This window comes from Gambusia affinis, linkage group LG16 (genome assembly GCF_019740435.1).
Source record: "Gambusia affinis linkage group LG16, SWU_Gaff_1.0, whole genome shotgun sequence".
Classification (NCBI taxonomy): Eukaryota; Metazoa; Chordata; class Actinopteri; order Cyprinodontiformes; family Poeciliidae; genus Gambusia; species Gambusia affinis.
Genome location: NC_057883.1, coordinates 20,946,160 through 20,963,366, shown reverse-complemented (window position 1 = coordinate 20,963,366; position 17,207 = coordinate 20,946,160). Strand labels below are relative to the sequence as shown.

The window sequence follows — 17,207 nt, the reverse complement described above, 5'->3', positions numbered from 1 at the left end:
TTGTAATGTCACATTTTGTGCTGATTATTAAAAAAATAACACATTTTTTAGAAATAATGTAGCATATAATAAACAATTAATCTATTTTTTGTTCATACTAATAATTGTACTTCATAAAACAATCATGTTGTAGATTTAATAACCATTTAAATTAAAACTTTGGTCAATAACTTGGTCATTTAGTTGCATTTGATCCAGAACTCACAGTATTAACCTACATGTAAAAACGATGCAATATGCGTTCATTACATTTTGCGTTATTATATAATGCCGTTTTAAAGCTGCATTATGCGACTTTAACATTTGTTGGAACTGTCACCATGTTATGAGAAACAAACTGAAAAGAAAAGATCGATCTGCTTCACCTAGCTGAGATGCTACTGACGTCTGAAGAAATGCTCCGCCCTCAACCTGAGACAACCAATCAGAGCCAGGAGGTGGGTCTTAGCACTGTCAGGCCACTTCCTATTGGCTGCTTAATGTGCTAATTGTGGAGAAATAATTTATCATTACAGAGAAATCCTTTACCGCCTTATACGCTAACTAGCCTAGCATACACATTCTCTTCTAGCTGCAGATAGCGAGGAAGGGATTGTGATTGACAGCATTAAGACCCGCCCCCAGGCTCTGATTGGTTGTTTCTAGTTGCCACTGGGAAACAGTGGAGGAGGTTTTTAGAGGATTTGTTTCATGACAGAAAACTTCAACAAATATGTCTATTTTCATATAAAAGTTACATAGTGCAACCTTAAAGATGTTTTATTATATGTTAAATCCCAATTTTATTACATTATTACATAATGTGGTGCTACAGTTCCTGTTAAAAATGATTAAAAACTCTCACTTAAAGCTGAAGTATGTAACTTCTTAAAAAGATATACATGTTTCTTATTTTATCTATTTGTTAAAATTGTAACTATGTCATGACCTTACGAGGCAGATAATGTGTTAAAATAAAAAAAAGAAATTAAGAAATCAAGCTCCTATGCTAGAAACAACCAATCAGAGCCAGGAGGCGGGTCTTAGCGCTGTCAATCAACCTTTGCTACAGCTTTTTTCCCATGAGCGTAGCATGTCGTGAATGCTACATCAGTTAGCATGTCGGAAAAATGGTTTTCCTTTATAGTAAGATGCTTCTGAGTACATGAAGGTTGATTGACAGAGCTAAGACCCGCCTTCTGGCTCTGATTGGTTGTTTTTGGTCAACCAATCAGAGCGGCAATAGTAGCCCAGGGAGGAAGTGGAGGACATTAATGTTTTCACCTATTTTCTGTCTCATAACACAGTGACAGTTTCAACAAAAATGTAAAAAACATTATTTATAAAAGTTACATCCAGCAACTTTAATGAGAAAGATAATCGGTGTCCAAACAGAAAACAATGCACAACCTCAACAGCCGAGAAACAAACTGAGGTGTTTTCTTTTGAAACGAAGGCGCCCTGAGGGACTCCGGGTCAGAGGCAGGGGAAGTGGAGCGGGGCGGAGGAGTAGATGGGGTAACCCAGCGGCGGGTCGGCGGCCTGAACTGTCAGGTTTCGGAGCATGAACGGGTGAGCCTGGATGCTGTACCGCTCCTCGTCGTCGTTGGTGGCGTACAGGAGTTCCCAGGAAAGGTTTGCCCACTGACCTCTGACCCCCTCTCCGTTCAGACGGCCGACCTGCACCAGCTGCTCCTGCAGGGACAGGACCCGACCCGTGTAGGTTCCCTGAGGACGGAAGACAGACAGCGTCTCTGAAAACCAAACCCACAATGTGTCCCAGAGCTGGGCGGTAACGAGCTACATTTACTCAGTTACATTTACTTCAGTTACCTTTTTTGAAAAAAGTACCACTACTTTTATAAAGTATTTCTTCTCTTACTTGAGTAAAATTTCTGGATTCTTTTCCCACTGAATGAAAAACAAGTTTTAACCCAAAATTCACCAGACTCAAACACCTTTTTGTTAAAGTTTCAGACTTTTTTTTATCAAAATAAACTGACTTGGAACATTTTCTTTAATTATTTTGTGCTACTGATATGAATTATTGTTTTTAACTTGATGTAGCAGACACTGTCTAGTTACCATGGTGAGGTCGTGTCCCAGGGAGAACAGGAAGGGCTTCTCCTGAAGGACGCTGTCGTGCCAGCCTCTTTCCGTCACCAGGCCGATGTACCAATCCCGTTCATATTCCTCTAAAGTGCTGAACAGTTCCTCTGGGGACTCCATCGGCCCCAGGCTGGCCTGGTCAAACAGCAGCTTGAAGCTAAACCTGTTGGAAGAGAAAAACAGGCACACATCTCTAACCCAAGCTGTCCAATCAAAATTTTGTTTTTTGAGGATATTTTAATGGAAAAATTCTTATTTTTTCACCAGTGCACTCCTTTGGTTTTAATACTTCAGGGCAGTCATCTTATTCTAGCTTCTATTTATTTGAACTTTGAATTCAGGTAAATTTTTTAATAAGACTAAAGTCATAATATTACCACAATATAGTTGTAATATTAGTGGAATTAAGCAGAAATGTTATGATAACTCCAAAACAAAAAAACTAAATTAAAATGAGGAATGTTGACCATCTTGTCAAGTTCCACTTTGGTATAAAACTTTTACAAAAAAGAAAATGTGTCAGTGTATAATTTTCATCAGCTGCAAGACTTTGAAATGATTGAGCTAAATATTTTGGTCACGTCAGAACCTGTTTAACTCGATAAAATAACTTGCTTCTCTTCATCATAAAAGGGACAAATTATGCAAAATTTACATTTTACTTGTTTCTCTACGTCTATTTGTGTCTCTAATGCCGTTAAAAACACAAGAACATAAAAAACAACAACATTAGGTTTTTGGTTTCTAGAAAATTAGTTGTTCCAAAAACTTCCCAAATGCACCAAATTAGCAGGCAGCCCTGTTACCTAGCAACCCCAGCAGAGTTCCGCCAGTTACCTAGCAACCCCAGCAGAGTTCCAGAACGTTTGGTCAGCTGTATCAACCATAAACCTGTTCCCAACATGATCAAGGACGCATAATAAGTCACCTTTAAGAGTTTCGTCTGGTAGAATTGCATCATTTTTCTGCTTAGATTATGACTTTATTCTCATAATTAAACAAAAATTCTCATAGCTTCCCCCTAATACTTACAACTTGCAACTCAGAAGGAATTATTGAAATAAAAGTCACTCTGTGATTGACCTGGAGGAGGAGAACAGACAGGAAAATCAAATTTTTGTTTTGAAAATGTTTGGGTAGGTTATGCAAAGTTGTTTTGTCCAGCAGATATACAGAATGCGTGAGCAGCATCTGTTTGTTTGTCTCTACTGGATATTTGAAAAATTGTAACGTTTCCAAATAAAAAGACAGAAATAAAAGCTACTTTTTGAAAATATTTTTTTATAATCTGTAGTCTCTTTTTTTCAGAAAAGAAAAAAACGAGAAAGAAAAATTAAACCAGATATTGAATCTGGTAGGAAGATAAAATCGTACCGCATCTCCCAGCTCTATTCTGGTCCCATTAAAACCAGTTAAAATCAGGAGCTTCTACCTGAAGGCCTGCAGTGTGAGCTGGTAAAGATCTTTGCTTGAAGACAGCCAGTCCAGTCCCTCCGTCCACGGCACGTCTCCGCAGTACAGCCTGTAGATGTAACTGGGGCTGGTGAACGCCGACTCCGCCCCCACGGAGATGAGGCAGGACAGCGCCACCTTCACGTGCAGCTCCTTCAGAACCTCGTCCTCCTTCAGGGCTTTGGTCATGTCCTCCAGCGGTTCCCCCTGCGCCGCCAGCCCAAAGCGCCCCAGGCTGAAGCGAAACCATTCCTCCGGGAACAGCGGCCTGAGCGACAGCAGGCGGGACGGGAGCAGCGGCGCCGTCCTCCAAACCGGAGGCAGGTTGAACGCCTCCGACTGCGGGCAGCTGAAGTTCAGGTGAGGAGTTTCTCTGAGCACCTCCGGGTTTCGGCCTCTGTCCACCGCCGGCATGCCGATGCTGAGCCCCAGAGGCTGCAGCGGCTGCAGCGCGGACAGCGCCATGTTCTCAAACAGGCTGTCCATCTCCACGGAGCCGGGCAGCGAGGCGCCGGTCTGCAGCGCCGCTTGTCCCCGCTGCGCCTCCGCCGTCACCAACGCCACGGTCCGCCGGGCCGGCTGAGGCCCGAACAGGTCGTCCTCGTCCGACCAGTCCCCGAACGACGTCAAACTGGAGCTGTCCTGTCTGAACCTGAGAGAAGACATGTTGGACTCCACCACGACGGCCTCGGACAGCGGGTTACATGTGGTCTGGGCCAACTGGGAGGACTGGGACTTCACGCCTCCGATGGTCGACCCGACCTCGCTGCTCCACAGCAAACCTTTCTGTCTCTGCACACAGTGCCGCAGCAGCAGCCAGGTCAGCGCCTTCATGAAGTCCTCCTGCAGTTTCCTCAGGTTGTCGTGGGAGTCGATGATGCCGGAGAGGACGTTCCTGGCGTCCGAGTAAACCCGGACCGCCAGCGCGGCGCAGGGCGTCAGCGCGTTGCCCCAGTGCAGGTTGAAGCCCTGGGTGAAGCCGAGCCGCTCCGGGCGCTCGAAGGCGGCCTCGAACACCTCGTCCACCCGGCGGGCCTCCACCGTGTGGCAGGACGTCTCCTGCAGCTCCAAACCCTGCAGCAAAGAAAAACTCATCTCACCTTAAATTTCAATTCAACGAATCTGTGTACACTGCAAAAACACAAAATCTTACCAAGTATTTTTGAGTAACTTCGAGTGGAAATATCTTAGTACACTTGAAATAAGATAAAATGTTGTTTTCAGAAAGATGTATAATCTTGTTTTAAGTTAATTATTCATGAATATTGATGATAAAGTACAAATTCCACTGGCAGAATATTTAACTTTTTACATTTTCACATTTTATAAATCAAATAATCTGCTAGTTGAACTGGTACTTTCTATCAATATTGACTAAAAAGAAGCTCCTATATTTTACTGAAAAGTGACTTTTAAGTTAGTTTTGTCTTATTTCAAGTGTACCAAGACATATGAACTTTACTCAGTGAACTCAAATAAGAGTGGAAAGACATAAAATCTTACCAAGTATTTTGTCTAGTTTCTAGTGCAAATATTGTAGATAAGAGAAAACAAATTTTCAAGTAACTTTTCAGCAAGATGTGGGAGTTTGTTTTAAGTCAATATTTTTTTAATAAAGGTACTAGTTCTATTGCCAAATTATTAAACTAATAACAGGACATTATTTTCACGATATAAGTGAAAATGCCATTGGAACTGGTACATTTTTATAATTGTTAAGAAATTATTGACTTAAAACAAGGTCATGTATCTTGCTGAAAACTCAGGTTTGTTTTGATCTTATTTCAAGTGAACTAAGATATTTTAACAAAAAAACTAGAATTAAATACTTGGTAAGATTTTATGTTTTTACAGTGCAGCACCAATTCTCAGCCAGATTTTCTGCATTTAATGAAAAACAATTATGTGACAAAGCTTTTATGTTTTCATAGACATATTTGGACATTTGGATTCTTAAGGCGTTTTCCCACCAGATAGTTTACTGGACTTGGTTCCGGGGAAAAAATCCCATTAAGCACCTTTTGCTATGCTATTATTAATTGATTAATGCGTAAAGGTCACCAGATCAGCCTTACACTGTATTAATTCAAGCATATTATTGCATTCTAGGCAAAAAATTTGTTATTTTCCAATTTAAAAATTAATCTATTTATTTATTTGCACCTATTAGTATATTTTTAATAATGTATATAACAATTTAAGTCGTATTGATTATTGTAACGGCGTCTTCACAGGTCTGTCCAACAAATCAATCAATCAGCTGCAGCTGATCCAGAATGCTGCTGCTGGAGTTCTGACTAAAACCAGGAAGATAGAGCACATAACACCAGTTTTAAAGTCTCTCCACTGGCTCCCTGTGGTTCAAAGAATAGACTTTAAAATACTTTTGTTAGTTTATAAATCACTGAATGGTTTAGCACCACAATACATTAAAGATCTGCTGCTGTTGTATCAACCTTCCAGACCTCTCAGGTTCTGGTTCTGGTTCTGCTCTGCATCCCCAGAACCAGAACCAAACGAGGAGAAGCGGCATTTAGCATCTATGCACCAAAAATCTGGAACAAACTTCCAGAAAACTGTAAAACAGCTGAAACACTGACTTCCTTTAAATCAACTAAAAACCCACTTGTTTAGAGTTGGATTTGAAATGTAATCAATTACAAATTTATTGACAGAATCTGACTTGGTGTTCTGTTTTTATTGTTGATTCTATGTTTCATTGTGTTTCTGTGTTTGATTTGATGTAAAACACTTTGAAAGCACCTTGCTGCTGAAATGTGCTATACAGATAAAGTTTGATTGATTGATTTAAGTGGTTAAACAAAAAATGTGCAGAATGTGCCAAATTTTATGTACCCGATTAATCGATTATTTGTCAAAATAATTGATTAACAAAATAATAGTTAGTAACAATTCTAATAAAATAGAGTCAAATTGAGCTCATAATGCAAATTAACAAGAAGTTTTCCATCTAAAGAAGCCCAGGTGAGTCTCTTCTTGTCCACACCAAGCATATGGCCACAGTGAAAAGGATTCATTCACTAAACACCTGCAGTGACCATTAAAAGCAGAAAAACCTCTGTGGTACCTTAATATTAACTGTACAGTAGCCGTATCCTCTCTCCAGGACCATTATCCAAACCATGCGGTCCTGGAAACGTCCCAGAAAATGAGAGCCTGGGGCGACAGAACCTACAAACAGAGAACACATCATGAGTTGTCAGTGAATTGAAGGCATGAGGAGGTGTGGCGTGTGATCCAAGGTCAAGAAAGGGGGAACACACAACATGCACTCAGTCTAACTAACAAACAAACAAACATCCGTTTCATTTTTCATCAGCTGCTGCTCTATGTGGTCACATTACGGAGCAAGCAATCACATCAATAAACACAGAAATCTACACAGGGCTGAAACAATTAATCGAATTAATCATGATTAATCGATTATTGGAATTATTGTTAACTAATTTAACTCAAAAACCCAACATATTCGGAGCACTAATTAAGCCAGAACGGTATAATTTATGTATATATTTTGCATTTAAATGAAATTCACCTTTGTCTGGAAATGCTTTCATTTTTACCCAAATCTCCTCAGGTGACAGTTTTAGCTTCACCCAATTTATTGAATTTTAGGCAATAAAATGTTCACTTTCTTGTTTAACAAAATATTTAAATTGTTTATTTGCACCTTTTAATGTATCTCTAATATCATATTAAAAAAACCAAGTTGTTAAATGACAAATATGTAAAATGTGGCAAATTATCCGATTAATCGTCAGAATGATCAATTACTGAAATAGTCGATAGCAGATCGAAACATTAAGCCTATTCTAACCCTGAGCTGTCCATCAGTCTCTCTATTAGACGGTGCAGGACTTTGATTTCTGCAGACAGAAGACAGACATTTATTTCACCACAGACCCCCAGCAGAGCAGCGAGGTTAAGGGAGGTTTTGTTTTACTATGACTAGTGCCTGCGTGGCTCAGGGATAATGTTGCGTCCCATAATGACATCTCAGAATAGTTCCAGCCGCTGCATCATGATGGAAAGCGACAGACTGAGCAGATTCCTCTTCCTGCTCGCTGCTCCATAGCCTCCAGTGTGAGCGAAGCTAAAGGAACAGCACAGCCCGCTGTCATCTAACAAGTCTCCATTCTAAATAATACATCACCGCCGCAGCGTTAAAGCTCACGCGAAACAATGAGGTGAAATTTTTTGATCACTTTTGAATGGGCACTCCAGAAATATCAGCTTCCTGTTTGTATGTGTATTTTTTCCCCGTTTGGCCCGTTCTGATTGAGCGCAGAGTGTATTGCCGCAGCAGAGTAGCTCAGCCTCGGAGTATTATGTGGTTAATGTTGCGGAAACATTCGGATGTAATGAATACAGATCAGAGCGTTTTTTTTGGGTCACTTCACATGAAACTCAGCGCGATGATGTAAGCCCGCATTACCGCCAGTACTTGAAAAAAGCTGCTCACAACCGAGTTTCTTTTTGGTATTAAACCATGTGAGGGGAAGCATACAATCCCTGCCCAACCCAGAGGGGCGTTAGGTCACTAAAATGTCTAAGAAATTATTTTCTGAACTCTCTCTGAACTGTTTTTCTACAGTGGAAGGTAAACACTCAGGCTGAAACAATTAATCGGATTATTCGTGATTAATCGATTATTGAAATTATCATTAGCTAATTTAGTAATCGATTGGAGTCTACAGACTCAAAAAGGGCCTGTTGCTGAATGAGTGGCATATTCAGAGCAGTAATGAAGCCAAAACTGTACAAAACTAAACACATTTTGGATTTAAGATCAACAAAAACTTAGATGTTTTCCTCAAGTGGCAGTTTTGGCTTCACCTGGTTCAAATTCTGGTCAAAAGAAAAAATAGTATTAATCAGTTAATCCAAAAAAATCACAAATTAAGTCAGGCAGAAAGTTTTTCACATGTTGATGTTGGAAGTATTTTCTAGCTGCAGCTGCATCTTTTGCTACAAATGACCAAACATTCACCAAAATAATGAATACATTAACGAGTTATCGCATTTTAGAGAAAAGAAGTTTATTTTCTTTCTTAAAGTAATTGAGTTGTTTATTTGCATATTTTAACATATTTCTAATAATGTAGAAAAAAAGAGAAATGAAAAATCTGTAGAAGAAGAATTTTTTATTTTCATCATCAGAATAATCTATAGATTAATTGATAGTTAAATTAATTGTTAGTTGCAGCTCCAGTAAACAATAAAATGTGACGTGGATTTACCTCAGTGCCGTCGTCTTTGCATTGTTACTGTGGCTGCAACTAATGATTATTTCAGTAATGGATTATTCTATCAATTATTCTGATGATTATTTTTTTATTTAACCACTTAAGCCTTTTATACAATATTAGAAATACATTGAAAAGATCCAAATAAACAAATAATTCAACTCCTTTTAAAAATAATAAAACAAAATGCATTAACAAATATCCCTTAATTGTTTTTATCTTAAATCTATATGTTTTGATTAGTTTTTTCAGTAAACGACCTTTTTTGAGTCCGTTTACTCCAGTTAACGATTGACTACTAAATTAGTTGACGATTATTTGAATAATCGATTCATCATGATTAATTGCTTCATAACACAATAAAACGATTAATTGACTTGTTAAACTGGGTCGAATTCTTACATTTTTAACTATTAGCAGTTATATTCTGATAGAAACTGCAAATAAACAAATTAAATTCCTTTTTTAAATAATAAAATAAACATTTTATTACCTAAAATGCAATAACATAGTTTTCCTTTATTGTTTTTATCTTAAATTCAACATATATATGTATTTTGTACAGTTTTGTCCTAATTACCACTCTGAATATGTTCGTTATTTCAGCAAATTCCTTGTTTTTAAGTCTGTACTAAATTATTCTACAATTATTTCAATAATCAATTCATCACAATAAATCGTTTCATAAAAAAAATAAATCAAATGATTAATCGGATTGTTTAATTGGGTTTTGTTGTCACATTTTCAGCCATGTAATTATTACATTCTATTAATCAAATTTTAAATACGAAATAATTTTGTAGAAAAAACAGAGAAAGCATCCACGACCCACTAACCGAGTGAACCGCTTGCAAAGGCCGTCGTTAGAGCCGAGGCCAAGCTTCCACTCATCTGCTGGTAGAAGACGGAGTCCGGACAGGGACAGGCCGTCCCCACTGGGCCTGGCCAACTGCGCTGCGGCCTGGGAAATCCCACCAGGAAGATGGGCAGGGTGAAGAGGGGCAGCAGGGGGGCAGAGAGCAGGGCAGAGAGCGTCACCACAGCCAACACCAGCGGCCACAGCGAGGCGTTGAGAGCCAGGAGAGTGCCGGCCGACTGACGCCGCTGCTTCTTCTCCGTCCAGGACGTCACCAGGACAGTGAGGGTGAACTTCAGCTTGGCCACGAACTGAACCAGTCTGTCCATCAACAGACCCACCTGGGTTACAAATTTAACACCATCAGGTCTGTAACATAAGCGCCTTCAAAGATGTGAATCTGTTATTGCAGCAGCACACTGAGGCATCGAGGGGAAACGTTAATTTGTTGATTGATGTTGAGCTCACCAGAAGAAGCTGAACTCCAGTTCCCAAGGCGTCCCATCCGGGTAGGATTTTACTTCCAGCTGCAAGCTGCACTAAGATCACCACCACCATCTGCAAAAGGGCGTCCTCTGAGCTCTGCCACACCTGAAAGCCAAGAAACACCTGCATTCAATGACCCATCTTCATAATTATTAAAGTAGAGAAAATAGGAGAGAGCACGTTCTTTTTTTCTTTGGCCTCTGAGAGTCTGGAACAAGTTATTAAAGAAATAATTCAGATGAGCTGCTGCTGGCCACGCCTCCAACTCAACGTTTACACTCAAACATGAAAACGGCTCCAAACAGATGCACAATTATACAGCAGTGCTTCTTTGAAAAGCAGAAGTGGAGCCTCCTGCACAACCAACAAAACTGCAAAAACACAAAATCTTACCAAGTATTTTTGGTCTAGTTTCTATTGTAAATATTTTGTCACATTTAAAATACGGTAAGACAAAATTAACTTTTCCTACAATTTTAAGGAATTATTGAACTAAAACCCAATATATTGGTGAAAATGTATTTGCAAGTTAGTTTTATCTCATTTTAAGCGTGCTAAGATATTTGTACTAGAAACTAGACAAAAATTACTTGGTAAGATTTTGCGTTTTTGCAGTGAAGTAAGCGGTTTCTGAACAGTTTCAAAACACTTGTCTTTTCCAGCAGCCACTATACAGCAGTGAAACCAGCTGACCAAATGTTCTGGAACTCTGCTGGGGTTGCTGGGTAACGGACACAGCTCAGCTGGGGTTTCTAGGTAACAGGGCAGTGCCTGCGCGTTTGTGACGTTACATTCAGAAAGTTTTGAAACAACAAATTTTCCAGGTGCAAAAAAACAATTTATTGCCAGAAAATGACTTTTTTTTTTAAGCACTTTGGTTGTTTTTAGGAGCAGCATGGATGTATAAATCAGGCACAATCTCCCTTTTCAGGTGTGAACGTACCACTCTAAAGGCTCGCGTCAATCCCACACTGACGGTGACACTGTGGAGCAACCGCAGAGATTCGTCCATAGACAGAAAAGCAACCATTGCAAACGGAGACACTGAAGTGGGACACAGAGCAGGTTCTGGTCAGTCGCGTCTCCATGCAAATGTTTAGCATAAGAAAATGAAAAGCATGCAGCCAGATGCTCACCAAGATAAAGTAGGACTCTTCGGATTGCAGCAGCTACGTGCAACCCTCTGCTCTTTTGCTTGAAGCTCTGAACATTGGACATTCCTTTAGGGTACAGGGGATTCAGGAACATCCCTGCAACTACATAAGCTCCCTGGATCTCTCTTAGAGCCCAGCAGAGAGAGAAAAGTATGATGAGGAGGTAGCTAACCGGACCCTGAGGTCCTGTAACCAAGACTTGGGACTGAGCTGAGCCAACGAAGTGATGCAACAGTCCAGCCTCCGCCGTGGCCGCCGCCAGCAGGCTGGAAAACAGCAGCAGCTCCCGGCAGCCGAGGCTCCAGCCAAAGGAAGTGAGAGGGAAAGATGGCGACCCCCCGCTGTGAACTCTGCGGTCCCTGAAGGAAGTTCTCTGGCGCCTGCAGAGCGCGCCGACCTGGCTCAGGTCCAGGCTCAGCAGGAACCCGGCAGAGGTGGAGAAGAGGACAACGCCCAGCGATGACGGGATGAAGTAATTACAAAGAGCGACGCCAAAGGACACGGCGCACATGAAGAGCAGCCTGAGGGACACGAGACACGAATCAGAGACAGACCCGTTCCCACATCAGGCCACTGGGACAAATAAACAAAACTAACCAGATGAATAAAGTTCAGTCAAATACAAACTAAACTGTTACCTGTAAACGTTATAACTACAGCTGGCGATAAACAGATTTTATTATCATTTAATTTAACTTTTTGTTTTTGAACACTGCAAAAACACAAAATCATACCAAGTATTTTTGGTTATGTTATTACACTTGAAATAACCAGATTGGGGTAGTAACTAGTTACATTTACTCAATTACATTTACCTGAGTAACTGAAAAAAAAACCAACTAATTTTCTGAGTATTTCTACTCTTACTTGAGTAAAATGTCTGGATTTTCTGCCCACTGAATGAAGAACAAACATGTTTTAACCAAAAGTCCCCCAGACACAAACACACACCTGCAGTTTGTGTTGAAGTTCTTAAGTTTTTTATTGAAAAAATCTGATTTGGAAAATTTTTTTAGCCTGATTTTGTTATTTTTTATATATAAATTAGTGTCACTTTGGTCCTTAAAAAAATACCAACATTTCCATTTAATTTTACATTTTGCTTTGTCTGATTATGTAATTTTTAAATATTAAATGACCGATAATGTGATCAGTTACTCAGCACATGAGTAGACTTTACACCACATACTTTTATACTCTTAGCTGATTAATTTCTTGGACGGCTACTTTTAACTTTTACGTGAATAAAAACGCGTTGAAGTAGTGCTACTCTTACAGTTTTTGGGTTCTCTACCCGCCTCTGGAAATAAGACAAAACTTACAAGCAACTTTTCAGGAAGACAAACTAGAAACAAAGTCTTACAGTAATCTACCTCAGTCCAGTTCCTGCCTAAGACAAAACTCACTTAAAAGTAACTTTTCAGCAAGTAATAGGATCTTATTTTAAGTGAATAATTCCTTAGTACTAATAAATATTAAATTCAGTTGAGATTATTTCACGTATAACATGGGAAAATGTCTTGTAAGTGAAATAATCTGACAGAGGAATTAATATTTTTTTTATTTACATTAACAAATTATTTACTTAAAAACAAGCTAGTACAACTTGCTGAAAAGTTTTATCTTTTTATCTTATTTCAAATGTGCTAGGATATTTGCATTTAAACCTAAACCATTAATAATTAGCAAAATTTTGTGCTTTTGTAGTGAAGATTTAATTTTTGGAAAATCTGGATTAATTTTTAAACAATGCAGTAGTAATTTTATAACAAACAGTTAAAAGGAGGAATGTTATTCCTCGATAAAGGATTTTGCAGATAATACGGTGTGAAAACACCAAACGTCTCAGTTTGTTCTCCTCCATTTGCAGTGCAATTAAATAACAAACTGGTTGGTTCTACCAAAGATAACGATGATGTGATAAACAACAACAACACATGTCTTCAGCAGGTTGCAGGTCATCGTGGAGGAATATTGATCAGGATTACCTGATGTTGTTGGACATGGGTGAGCCTCCCAGGCCAAACACCAGAACCTGCTCCATTCCCCAGAGCAGCAAGGCGTCGAGCGGCGGCAGAACGCCCAGAGCCCAGAGCAGAGGCAGGAAGACGAAAACCACGTGAAGAGTCTGGCTGGCCAGCTGGAGCTCAGGAACAGCGTGGGAGAACCTGCACGAAATGTTAGCATCACTGAGGCTGAAGCGATTAATCAGATTAATCGATTATTGAAATAACTTAAATGATCAATCGTTAACAGTCTCAAAAAAAAAAGAACATTTGCTGAAAAAAGGAAACGTATTCAGAGCAGTGATTAAGTCAAAACTGTACAAAATAAATATACATTTTGCATTTATGATAAAGAAAACATTAAAGAAATGTCTTTAACTTTTATTTAAAAAAAAGTTTTTTACATTTTGTTAAAACTGTCACCATGTTTTAACAGTTTAATGAGACAGAACCACCTCCTCCCTGAGCTACTATTGCTGTTTGAAGAAAAGTGACGATACTGGTTAAAAACAACCAATCGGAGCCAGGAGGAGGGTCTTAGTGCTGTCAATCAACCTCATGAAAGTGCTGCTAAATGTCCTAATGGCACAGAAACAATTTAAAGTTCCAGAAAAAACATCATCAGTGGCTTTGCTAACTAGCATTACCATTCATGACAGGCTATGCTATCAAGAAGACGTTGTAGCGTAGCAGAGAGAAAGTGTGTGGGGGAGTGAGCGCCACACACAAGCATAAATCATGATTGACAGCGCGAAGACCCTCCTCCTTGCTCTGATTGGTTGTTTCTCTTAGCATTGGGGGGGGGGCGATCATCTGTGTCCAACCATACTGTGATGTCATGGTGAAAGTTTCAACAAATATGTAAAAACTCTTTTTATTAAAAGTTATATGCATTTTGTCTTATATATAGTCAGAATAATTGATCAATCTAAATTAAAATGTATATTTTATTCGATTAATCGTCGGAATAATTGATTAACTGATTTAAAAAAATTGGAGTTGGAGGTTCGGGGTTTCCTGAAAACGGAACCCTGTGCGTTGTTGCTCACCTGTCAGCCAAATCCACAGCGATGAAGATAAAAACGTAGAGCGGCCGGGTGAGCGGCGTGATCTCGTACGTGTCTTGTGCTTGGAAAGTAGCCGTCTCTGCGGCCGTATTTACGATGAGGGAGTATTCGGCTATACACAGAGTAACCCAGCTGAGGACAAACACGACAAGGGAGGCGCCGGTGCTGCCGTACAGAGCCGTCAGTCGGCCCGGGAACACGTACCACGTCCCGAAGCCGCACAGAACTCCAGCTAGGACCGTGTGCAGAACCACATTCAGGCCGAACCGCTTCCCCGGAGCGATGAATCGGACCGTCTCCGGGCTGATGCATTGGGTGAACTCCACCTCCTCCTCATCAACCAGGTTGTTGGGCGCGCCAAGCCTCTCCACTACTGTGCCGCTCCTCCGCGCAGCGTGCAGCGCCAGCGCCTGAACACCTGCTGCAGCTGCGAACATCAGCATGCCAGAGAAAACGGCGGCATAAAGCTCCTGGAGCAGCTGCAGCTGGCAGAGCAGCGTCCCGACGCCGCCGAACAGCCATGGCGTCAGGAACAAAACCGCCTGGTTGACGTATACGTAAGGCGGGGCGCAGTAGCCTAGCTTGAAGCGGGGACCCCCCAACACGGTTTGGGGGAAGCGCTTCCAGAAGAACTCTTGCTTGTACTCGTTAAGAAGGGGCACATCTGGCCCCATTCTGACCATTCCAGAAAGGGTGGCAGGTCATCTCCATAGAAACGGAGGAGGTGTCGCTGTCATCATCTCCGCCATGCAGGACGACTCACCTGGAAAGCAAGAAACACCTCAGTCACATTACAGACTAGAGGAGAGGAGAATACCCAAAAATATACTAGAGTAGCACTACTTCAACATGCATAAGGCAGCCAAGAAATTACTCAAGTAAAAGTAAAGCAGTATTTGGTAAAAAGTCAATTTTCAATCTCTCAATATTCAAAAATTACATAATCAGATTTGAGTATTTTAAGGATGAAAATGACAATAATATAAATAACAAAAAAATCAGGCAAAAGAAAAAATTTAGTTTCTTTCAATATAAAACTTATGAAACTTTAATAAAAACTGCAGGTGTGTGACTGCCTGGTGGATTTTTGATTAAAATATGTTTTTCACTCAAAGGGGAGAAAGTCCAGAAATGTTACTAAAGTAAGAGTAGAGATACTTCATAGTAAAATGACTCAAGTAAAAGTAAAAAGTACAACCTAGCAAAAATACTCCTAAAAACATTTTTTTTTCAGAAGTGCAATTGAGTAAATGTAATTACTTAATTACAATTACTCAATTGACTAATTAGTTAAAGAGAACTAAAGGTGACTGCTTATGCTTCATTAAACAGGTAAGGACAAATCTATGGCCTATACAAATCATGTTCATTACGTTTTTTCTCTCATTATCTAAAATATTCTTAGATAATGAGATTTCAGAGCTGTTTTGGGGAATTTTGTCACTTTAAATCCAAATAAGCTCCACAATTATACAACTGTACATCTTTGAAAAGCAAAAGTGGAGCCTCCATCACAACCAACAAGAATGCAGCACACAGACCAATCCAGGACATGAGCTAGTACTGCACTAGCACCTCAACCTGGGTTAAGGAGAAAAAACTGGATGTTCCATTGGCCTCAACATTTTTCATTTCATTTGGAAATTAAGGCAACAGAACTTCAAGCTCGACATCAGAGCAGGAATCTAACAATAAACAGTAGTGCACTTTGAGTTTCAATCTGCTAGCAACCTTTATGGAAATACTGGTTTTATTCTCCAATAACTTTTGGTGCCTGCCCACACTGCCAAAGATCCTCCATGCCACGCCGCATTGATGCAGTAACCGCATAAATGACTCCTGACGTGTTAAATGATTAAAAATGTTGTTTTATTTGTCTAATATAATGTAATTCTATTTAAACTATAATGAGCAAAATAACAAAATACAACGTGAAATAAGTCAATATATTAGTTTAATAACTGATAACATATCGAAATTTTTTTGTTACATTGTCACTAGTGTATAGAGGATTTAGATCAGAACCGAAATCTAAATAACACAATTTTTCTAATGTGTTACTTTTTCCACATTAAATCAATCTAGAATGATGAATCTAAAAGGTTGGTAAACCTGGTTTGTTCATGTTTCTAACGTTTCTGTGCAAAACAGCAACTGCTGCTGAGAGACCAGAGCACAACAGAGCAACAGGATGCTCTGATGAGAGTCCGTCTGCTTTAACACATTATTACAAATATAACAACACGGTGACACCAAGCCAGGTTTCTTATTACAGATAAAGTGGTCTCAAAAGACTGACCCTTTGCTAGCTCTGTGGCTGAAATAACGGAGGCAGACAGCGCCTTAATCCGCTAACTTCTCACACTAATAGCTAAAACACAAAAGATTTTGAGCAATGAGAGATCAACTTACTATCACGGGGATAAGGACCAATGGCAAAGACCCTGTAGTGATATTTCCCACAAGATAATTATGAGGTTTGAGAGGAAAAACTGCCTGCAGTTCCCAGTATTAACATTAGCTGCTGGCTAGCCATAGCGCAGCTAACAGACAGCGGCATAATACGCTGTCAGACTTTGGCCAATCACAGTGCAGTTTACAGGAAGGAGAGAACTCTGATTGGTGTAGGATTTTTAATCCCGCCCACAGAGTTCTGCCCGTTTATCAACCTAACACAATAAAGACAATCACAAATCAGTTTGATCTCAGCTATAAAATACATTAAAAAGATTTTATATAACTAGAATATATATATATATATATATATATATATATATATATATATATATATATATATATATATATATATATATATATATATATATATGTTT

The 17,207-nt window shown here is 39.6% G+C and overlaps 1 protein-coding gene across 2 annotated transcripts; it reads right to left on the bottom strand.

The window, feature by feature from the left end:
• Positions 1-130: 130 nt before the first annotated feature.
• On the bottom strand, positions 131-16,938 carry pcnx4 (pecanex 4). Of its 2 annotated transcripts, none has more exons than XM_044143187.1 (11): positions 16,789-16,938; positions 14,359-15,139; positions 13,292-13,471; positions 11,286-11,824; positions 11,093-11,193; positions 10,132-10,254; positions 9,644-10,004; positions 6,629-6,732; positions 3,521-4,614; positions 2,065-2,251; positions 131-1,707 (listed from the first exon to the last, which is right to left on the bottom strand). In XM_044143187.1, the coding sequence occupies exons 2-11, from the start codon at positions 15,057-15,059 to the stop codon at positions 1,456-1,458; spliced, it is 3,642 nt and encodes a 1,213-aa protein (XP_043999122.1). In that variant the 5' UTR covers positions 15,060-15,139; positions 16,789-16,938; the 3' UTR covers positions 131-1,455. The 2 variants fall into 2 exon arrangements, with proteins under 2 accessions (XP_043999122.1, XP_043999123.1); XM_044143188.1 differs by having other exon boundaries at positions 14,581-15,139.
• Positions 16,939-17,207: the final 269 nt, after the last annotated feature.